The sequence below is a fragment of the Miscanthus floridulus genome, chromosome 19 (genome assembly GCF_019320115.1).
Source record: "Miscanthus floridulus cultivar M001 chromosome 19, ASM1932011v1, whole genome shotgun sequence".
NCBI classification, from domain to species: domain Eukaryota; kingdom Viridiplantae; phylum Streptophyta; class Magnoliopsida; order Poales; family Poaceae; genus Miscanthus; species Miscanthus floridulus.
In genome coordinates, this window is record NC_089598.1 from 76,279,903 (window position 1) to 76,289,637 (window position 9,735).

Consider the following 9,735-nt stretch of genomic DNA (forward strand, 5'->3'; position numbering starts at 1 on the left):
GACAACTGCTGCAAGCTATAAATCATGTGTTGGATAATTGACTCCATGCTTTCTCAACTAGCGCGAGGCATAAGCAATGACTCGGCCTTCCTGCATTAAAACACACCCTAAACCAGTACTTGAGGCATCACAAAATACATCAAACAGTTTCTCAATGTCAGGCTATGCCAACACAGGAGCAGTAGTTAGCAAAGTCCGCAAAGTGTGAAAAGCTACTTCACACTCCGGTGTCCACACAAACTTGTCATCCTTCTGAAGTAACCTCATCATAGGCTTGGATATCTTGGAGAAATCTAGGATAAACCAACGATAGTATCCAACTAGACCAAGAAAACTTCAAACTTCTTTAACTGTGGTTGGGGCTTTCCAATCCATCACTTCTTGCACTTTGGATGGGTCTACAGAAATTCCATCCTCCGATAATACGTGGCCTAGGAAATGTTCCTTCTTCAACCAAAACTCACATTTACTAAACTTTGCATACAACTTATGCTCTCTTAGTCTAGACAATACCACTCTCAAGTGCTCTTCATGTTCTTCTGTCGTCTCAGAATAAATCAAGATATCATCGATGAACATAACCATGAACTTGTCAAGTTCAGGCATGAACAGCGAGTTCATCAAGTATATGAAGTAGGCAGGAGCATTGGTCAATCTAAAGGACCTGACTAAATACTCATAAAGACTATACCTAGTGGAAAAAGCCATGTTAGGTACGTCTTCCGGCCTAATCTTGATTTGGTGATAACCTGACCTCAAATCAATCTTAGAGAACACTTTTGCTTTCGACAATTGATCAAACAAGATATTAATGAGAGGCAAAGGATACTTGTTCTTGATAGTAATAGCATTGAGTGGTCGATAATCCAGACACATCAGCAAAGACTTGTCCTTCTTCTTCACAAATATTGTGGGACAACCCCCTAGTGACGAACTGGGGCGAATGAGACCCTTATCTAAAAGTTCATGCAATTGAATCTCAATTCTGCTAACTCATTGGGAGGCATTCTATATGGTCTTCGGGAAATAGGTGCAGTACCAGGTAACAACTTCTATCTTAAACACTATCTCTCTGTCCAGTGGTAACCCTAGCAATTCATCAGGAAAGACATCCGGAAATTCACATACTACCGGATATCAGCAAGGGCCACAGGCTGGATAGCATTGGCCACATTATGGAGATCAAACTCCCTAGGAAGGGGTACTAGAAAAGCCTCATTATTCTTGGGATCCCTCAACATAATGGTTCTAGTTGAGGTATCGATAAGAACACCATAGTTCTTCATCCAATTCATACTCAAGATCACATCAATACCCAATCCTGGTAATATCACTAATTTGTAGTATATTCCTGTTCACTTATTTGGATACGTACATCTCTAACTATCTGATTGGTAGCAATGTTACTCCTAGCAGCACTTATACAATAACCACCCTTGTCAACTATAACTATTTTCTGATCATACTTGGATGCAAAAGTTGGACTCATGAATGAATGTGAAGCTCCAGAATCAAATAAAACAACTACAGGATGATGATTCATAAGAAACATACTAGCCATGACAACGTCACCAGAGTGAATCTCTTCCATGGTGGTATAGTGCACATGTCCCTGACGTCCATTTGAATTGACTTGCTTCTGATTGTTGTTCTTCTTGGGACAAGGGCAATTTCTTAACCAATGGCCAATCGTGTTGTAGTTCTAGCATGGCATACTGCTAGGTGGAACGTTGGAGCTACCTTGTCTAGTGCTACCCTTTAGTAGGGCAATAGTAGGCCTTGCAATATACTTTCTGGTTCTGACTGGGCTGTGCCTTCTTTTGAGGTGGTCTATACTTTGGAGCGGGAGGGGAAACTAGGTCTCACAGTGATAGGAGCTTTTGGCTGAGATACACCTGCTTCAAAAGCTCTCTTGCGATTCTTGGATGCTAATAGATGTTGTTATGATTCTCTTTGGTTAATGCATCACTAACAAACTCATTGAAAGTAGCACATTTGTTGTTAGCTAGCGTCTTCATCAGCTTCGGGCTAAGTCCCCCTTGAAACTAGCAATCTTCTTTGCATCAGTATCCACAAACTCTATGGCATACCTTGATAGGTTGTTAAAGGCATGCAGATACTCAGTTAGACTCTTAGTACCCTACGTCAGCTCATGAATTATGTATGCTTCATACTCATAACCTAGGAGAATATAATGTCCCCTAAATGCAGCCTTGAATTGATTCCAGGTGATTTGAGCATCTTCAGGCAAGTGGATCGATGATGACTCTACCATATGCCCGTAGGTCCATGCAGCTAGTGCGATGCATATTTTGTCTTTAGGTGCTCAGTGAGCCTTAAAAGATGGAACTTCTGTTCAATTGTATTTAGCCACTCATCTGACTGCAACGGTTCTTCTACTTCCTTAAAAACAAGAGGCTTGGTGTCGAGAAAGTCCTTGAAAGTGCTGAAGTGGTTAGGTTTAGGTCCTTGATGCTAGTCTCTTCCACGTGCTTGGCCAACATTCTAGCATGATCTTTTGTCATTTCTTGTATTACTTATTACGACCAAACATAGAAAGAGCAGAAAATGGATTCAGTTTCTGTAAAAGAGTTGAAAAAAACCTAATAGATCAGTAGAGAAATTGTAAACGAACCAAAAGGAGCAGTCTAATAGTTAGTCAAACCATTGAAATTGTAAATGAAACAAAATGGAGCTAATATCCTACTGCTTTGTGTATCTTGATACAAAGAGCATGTCGGGGTGCCTTTTTCTATGGGCTGTAGATGCAGCTAATATCAAATTTCAATAAACATGTCACAAATTCATGTCTTTTCTTTAGCATGTTGGGGTGAATAAAACAAGTATGAAACAGCAGTGCACTAACTACCAGTCCTACACTAACGCTTAACAACTGGTGTTGTCATACACGTACAATTTAAATGATTGTTTACATTTTATCATCAATAACACATCAAGGCCAAAAGGCCATTCATGGTCTTTTGTGCTTCCCCACAGAAGTACTAGTGCAAGAAAGCATCTAACTAACAAAGAAACCTCTAGGAAGCAAATAATTCACCACATCTGCCGACCAAGGTAACAGGAGCTACAAGTTAGGGGAGAAGGGAAAGCAAGAAATGTTTGAGGAACTAAGCAAAGCTGGCTGGAGGGGGACTGCGCAGATGACGAGGCCAGAGCCAGGCAGATGATGGCTGGAGGAGGAGGTGGCGCTCTGTGCAGAGCCACAGAGATTAGCCCGCGGAGGGAGTCAGAGCTGCCGGTGGCAGGATGGGCCGCTCCAACCTCTGGCGTTGGTGTGGTGGCGGGATAGGCGGCTCCGTGCACCAGCGTAGGAGTGAGGGTTGGATGGCCAAATCCGGCCTATGGCATTAGTGTGTCGATAGGATGGGAGCCTCTGGCTTCGGGCGTTGGTGTGCCGGCGAGATGGGAGCCTCTGGCTTTAGGCGTTGGTGTGGCGGAGGGATGTCCAGATCCAGCCTCCAGCAGCGATGTGGCCATGAGATGGGTAGATCCGGCCATGGTGGAGTTGTGGCGCTGGGATGGGTGGCGTAGGAGTGGCAGCGGGAGGTGTGGCGGTAGCGGTGAGTGGCGGGCGGGGTGGTGGCAACGTAGTGGCGGCTGGTGGTGAGTGGCGGGCGAGGTGGTGGCGGCGGAGTTGCGACGGGTGGGGTGGTGGCAGTGGAGTGGCGGTGGGCAGTGAGTGGCGAGCGGAGTGGTGGTGAGCGGTGTGGCGGCAACGTGGCGACAAGTGGAGGGAGGAGAAGGAGATTGGGGATTTCCCCTTGGTCTGACCCGCGGGTAAGAGGATAAGGCTGCGGGGGGAACTTGGATGCCTTGAGCGGGAGGCGTGGTGGGGCTGTGTCAGTGAGCGAATCAACGCGGGAGAGTGTGAGGTGCAGCTTTGAAAATTTGGCCACATTTTTGTCCTGACGTAGTGGGTCCACTATGTCAGTGACCATTTTAGTAGTATTAGGACTTCAAATGGATTTTTTTGGCTAATAAACAATTGAAAATGGAAACAATGTCTGAAATAAAGTTGTACAACACGTCGAGATCTACCAATTTGGTTTTGGTTATTTCTTCGTATGACTTTGTTTCGATAGTTTGAAATTTGAATTTCAACATATTCAAACTTCTAACAAAAATTTGGGGTACTAAAAAATTTCAAATTAAAAAGTGATGAACACAAAGGTTGCAAAACTCATCAAGACCTACAATTTTTGTTTTGGTCATTTGTTCATCCGACAAAGTGACAGTAACTTTGTTCATAGAAATTACATCTCTCACTTATAGTTCATGAAACTCTAAGAGAGAATGTAAAATTTATGAACTAAGTTACTACCACTTTCTCGGATGAACAAATGACCAATACAAAAAATGTAGGTCTTGATGAGTTGTTCAACTTTGATGTTTGTGATTTTTTAGCTGAAATCATTTGGAGTTTCAAAATGTGGTGTAAAGTTGTAATTTTTTTATATTCAAATTTTGATTTGTTCAAACTTTGACACATGATGATGGGGCCAAAATCAATGCTATACATTGATAGATCATGATTTTAGAAAATTTTAGGAAAAAACATTAGATTTGGAGCTAGTATGTGGGAGAAAAACTTGTTAGAAGTTTTTGCCATAGATCAAAAAAAGAATTGATGTTTGCACCACATGGGAGGCTAATGAGCATGCTGGGTCCGCATGTCATTGAAACTTTGGACCACATGGCACTCAAGGCTAATTAGTAGCGCCACCCACCCTCACACGCAGCCGCCCCCCCCCCCCCCCCTCCCCCCCATTAGTAGCCTCGGCACCCCCCAGAGGCAGCCTGGCCGTCAACCACAGCTACTCCCTCGCTTGTGCCACGTCGGCCACCCATGCTGGAGAATGGAGCCTGCATCGGCGACCCCTGTTGGAGAGTGGAGACCCCTGCTAGAGAATGGAGCCTGCATCGGCCACCCTTGCTAGTGTCACGCCAACCACCCATGGTGGAGCTTGGCCATCCACCCCAGCTAGAGCCTGGCCAGCCAAGCCACCTGCTCCCTCATCTGCTACCTCAGCCCCCTCCCCCCCCCCACCACCACTAGCAGCGTCGCCTAGGTCGAGATGGATAGAAGCTACATTTATAACAGTGCCCCATTTACTGTGCCCTATTTGTCTGGTGTTGCACAATTCATGGAACATATTAGAAGTAGATATAGTGCAGATGAGAAAATCAAGTGCCCATGCTGAAAATGCCTGAACCAAATAGAAAAAAGCCAAGGTGAGGTACAGGAGGATATCGAAATCAATGGTATGTCTAGGTCCTATACAAGGTGGATTGACCATGGAGAGGGAGATAATGATGTTGAACAAGATGATGATGGAGAACTCACTGTTGTACCTGAAGATATGTCATGGGAGGGAAATGACCAGGCAACACTTGATGAGGAAGGACAAGCTAAAGATGCCATAGAAGATAGTGCACGGGGAGTTCAGGGGTTGATTCAAGATTTGCACACTACAGCAAGCCATGGCTTTGGAGGTAACTTATATAAAGAAATCATAGAAGAGGCAAAGCGTGAGCTTTATCCAGGTTGCACTGAGGAATCTAGGCTAACTTTCATTATTAAGCTGCTGCATATAAAAGTGTACAATCGGATAACAAATTCTAGGTTCGATGCTTTCCTTGAGTTGCTTTCGACATCTTTGATGAATGTGACCGGCCTCCCTAAGTCCTATAACGAAATGAAAGCTCTACTTCAGAAGCTTGGTTTTGGTTATGTTTGTATTGATGTGTGCAAGTATGATTGTGCCTTATTTTGGAAGGACCATGAAGACGATGATCATTGCCCAGTTTGTGGCTTCACAAGATGGAAAGTGAACAAAGAGGGCAAAAATAAAGTTCCTCACAAGGTCCTCCGTTACTTTCCAATAATTCCACGCCTTCGAAGGCTTTTTATCTCAAAGCAGCGGGCACAGTATGCAAGATGGCACAAGGAAAAGAGGGTACTAGTTGAGAATGAAATGAGACATCCTGCTGATGGAGAAGCTTGGAAAGAATTTGATAATACTTTCAAGTCTTTTGCAGATGATCCCCGTAGTTTGAGGTTAGCCATTGCTACTGATGGATTCAACCCATTTGGTCAGATGACCAATTCATACAGCATCTGGCCAGTGATAGTGGTTCCATACAATTTTCCACCATGGATGTGTATGGACCAATCTAATTATATGCTTGCTTTAATAATTCTAGGCAAAAAATCACAAGGCAAAGATTTCCATGTGTTCATGCAGCCTTTGATAGCAAACATGCTAACTCTTTGGGAAGGTGTCCCTACTTATGATGCATATGAAGGCAAAGAATTCAGTCTACGTGCAACGATTCTGTGGGGAATCAATGACTACCCTGCATTAGGCACCATGTCAGGCAGAACTACTAGGGGTTATTTTGCATGTGTGCACTATGATGAGAATCCATGCTCCTAATGCCTGAGAAACAAAATTGGTTTCATAGACCATAGACGTTTCCTCCCAAACGACCATCCCTAGAGGAAAAATAGATCTTTCAATGGCCACCATGAAACTAGAGAGTAGCCAAGGAAATTTAGTGCAGATGAGGTTATGGCAAGGTTGGATGAAGTTTGCTATGTTCCAGGCAAAAATCCAGATAAGCCGAAATCAAGAAAATGATGCCGTAATGGAGAACCAGTATGGCATCTGAAGGTTAGCTTGTATGATTTGCCATACTGGTCAAAATTGAAGCTGCAGTACAACCTTGATGTTGTGCACATAGAGAAAAACATATGTGAAAACATTTTGTCAACTCTACTTAATATTCCAAACAAGACAAAGGACACAATCGCTGCTAGACTAGATTTGGAAGACAGAGGTATAAGAAAAGAGCTTCATTTGCAAGAAGACACTGGTAATTCATCCTCAAAGCCCAAAGCTTGTTACGTTCTAACACCAGAAGCAAAGAAGAAGTTCTTGCAGTTCGTGAGCAATGTTAAATTTCTAGATGGCTATGCCTCTAATATATCAAGATGTGTCAATATGGAGGAAGGAACAATGCATGGGCTGAAAACACATAACTGTCATATACTGCTGTAGCGTATTTTACCAGCTAGCCTTCGTGGTTTGGTGCAAAAGACGTATATGAAGTAATTGCTGAATTGGGTAGGTTTTTTAGACAACTTTGCTCAAAAACTCTAAAGGTTGATGCACTACACCAGATGAAGGAAGATATTGTAATTATCCTTTGCAAGCTAGAGAAAATTTATCCTCCTGCATTCTTCGATGTTATGGTTCACCTAGCAGTACACTTACCTGATGAGGCACTCCTTAGGGGACCGGTTCAGTATGGATGGATGTATCCCATTAAGAGAAGATTGGGCACCTTTAAGCGTTTCATCCGCAATAAAGCAAGACCAAAAGGATCTGTTGTAGAGGCATACACTGCATATGAGTGTATGACCTAGTGCTCAACATATTTCAGTGATATTTTTACTAGGTTCACTAGGCCTGAAAGAAACTTAGATGCAGAACATAACATGTCACCCAATGGTTACTCTATTTTTTGTCATGGTATTAACCTGTTGGGTGCTTCAACACTTCATTACGAAGATAAAGACTATGACTCCATGGTTTGGTTTGTTCTAAATAACTGCGAAGAGGTTGATGAATACAAAGAGTGAGTAATTGCTGTCATTTCATTTATGCCAATTTTAGTCAATATTAGTCTCACAATAAACTAATTAACTACTTCCTTTGCAGAATGTATAGAGCCCAACTGGAACAACAACAAGTCAATAATATTGAAAAAATGATGTCAACACACTTTGCTGCATGGTTTGAGAAACATGTGCATGCAACTTTTACAACCTGAGTGAATCATTTATGATACAATAAATTTTCAAAAATCACCAATTCTCTGTGTTTTCCTGTAGATTACCAGATTGAATTACAAAGGCACAGCAAATGTTGATGAAGACTTGTACTCACTCGCATGTCGACCGGATAGGCGTGTGCGATCATACACAGCTTGTATAATCAATGGGGTACGGTACCACACTATGGCTCGTGAGGCACACAGGAAAACACAAAACTCCACCATCAAGACTATAGGGGATCACAATGATGTCACTATTGACTACTATGGGACAATCAGAGACATTATTGAGTTGAGTTACACTAAGAACAGCAAAGGAGATAGATCTGTTATCTTATTACGGTGTGAATGGTACAATCTTGAGGGAAGGACATACCAAATGAAAGATGATGGTTACTTCAAGAGCATTAACATCGAAGGCCGATGGTATAAGAATGATCCTTTCATTCTAGCCACAGAAGCTTCACAAGTATTTTTCTTGGAAGATACAAAGTTCAGCTCATCTTGGCGAGTGGTACAAGAATTTGGCCACCAACATATATTTGATGTTGAAGAGTCCGACGGAAAGCAACCAATCCATGAACAAGTACAGATGAGATGTCAAGAGGCGTACCAAGAGGAGAATACTTCGTCTAGAGATGGTACAGTGGGAGGCATTTATCCTGATATGGATTTGTTGCACATGGACAATCAACCAAGCAGCCCTATTAGTAGAGACCTTGTCGAGAGCATCTGTGGACATCAACATACAGCTCAAGGTGATGAAATAGACAACGAAGATGAAGATGAAGATGAAACCTTCCTTGAGTACCATAGTCCAGATGAAGACAACATATCAAAAGAAGACAGTGATGATGACTAGCCTTTGCATTTCTCGAGCTATTTGTGAACCATGAACTTCTGTTAGTGATTTTGTTGTATTTGAATTATGCTACTGAAATTTGTATCTGAACTATGAAATTGTAAGACCTTATATACAATGATTCTATTTCAATAGATACTTGATTCTATTCTGTGCACATGTAACCTATTGGAAGTTACAGGCTATATGATGCCAAAATATCATGGATATGTTATATGCTGCCCAGAATCCATTGAGTTGCTACAAAAATTCAGGGCTATACTGAAGTTACATACATGCTGCCAAAATTTGATCACACATAGGTTACACATCAAAGCAAAAGGGATGTTTAATTCCAACAACACTCAGGCACATATTTCATACCAACTGCAAATACATCATGGATAATAGGTTCAATACACCATGTCACACAAAAGACACAGGTTCAATATAATATGTCACATACAATATTTCAACAACATTTGCTTACTTCAACACTACAGCTACAACCAACAAGATGGCCAACACCAAGAATGTTACATTTAGACACCCACACACAAGACAAATGCAGCTTCCCATGCCTTCCCTATTCTTGACAACCATTTCCTTCACCTTGTTCAGATTCTCCTCTATGCTATCAATTTTGTCCACCAGCTCAGGAACATCTGTTGTTGAAGCTGCTACAATGGTCGAGGAAGCTGGCAGTAGATAACCATTATCTTGAAGGTACACCACATATTCTTCCTCGAACCAATACCTGGAACATGTCCCCTACATCCAAATTACAACAACAGGAAATTTAACATCAATAGTGCAGCCACTGAATGCTACAAACACTACCATTCTCAAGGATGCCCATTCAAACAAAAATGAAATTTTGGCAATGCAAATTGAACCACTGCATTAACATTTCGATAGTTCTTCCTGGAGCACTTGAAAAACCTCCTTCCAATGTTATACTCAGACTGCGTGGTAGTGGCAGCAAACACCCTCATGTCCTTGCAATCTAAGCACATTATCAGCGGCAACCCAGT

At 42.2% G+C, this 9,735-nt stretch overlaps 1 protein-coding gene across 1 annotated transcript; it reads left to right on the top strand.

The window, feature by feature from the left end:
• Nucleotides 1–5,717: 5,717 nt before the first annotated feature.
• On the top strand, nt 5,718–8,722 carry LOC136526199 (uncharacterized). Its single transcript, XM_066518950.1, has 3 exons — nt 5,718–6,146; nt 6,696–6,968; nt 7,919–8,722. The coding sequence occupies exons 1-3, from the start codon at nt 5,718–5,720 to the stop codon at nt 8,720–8,722; spliced, it is 1,506 nt and encodes a 501-aa protein (XP_066375047.1).
• Nucleotides 8,723–9,735: the final 1,013 nt, after the last annotated feature.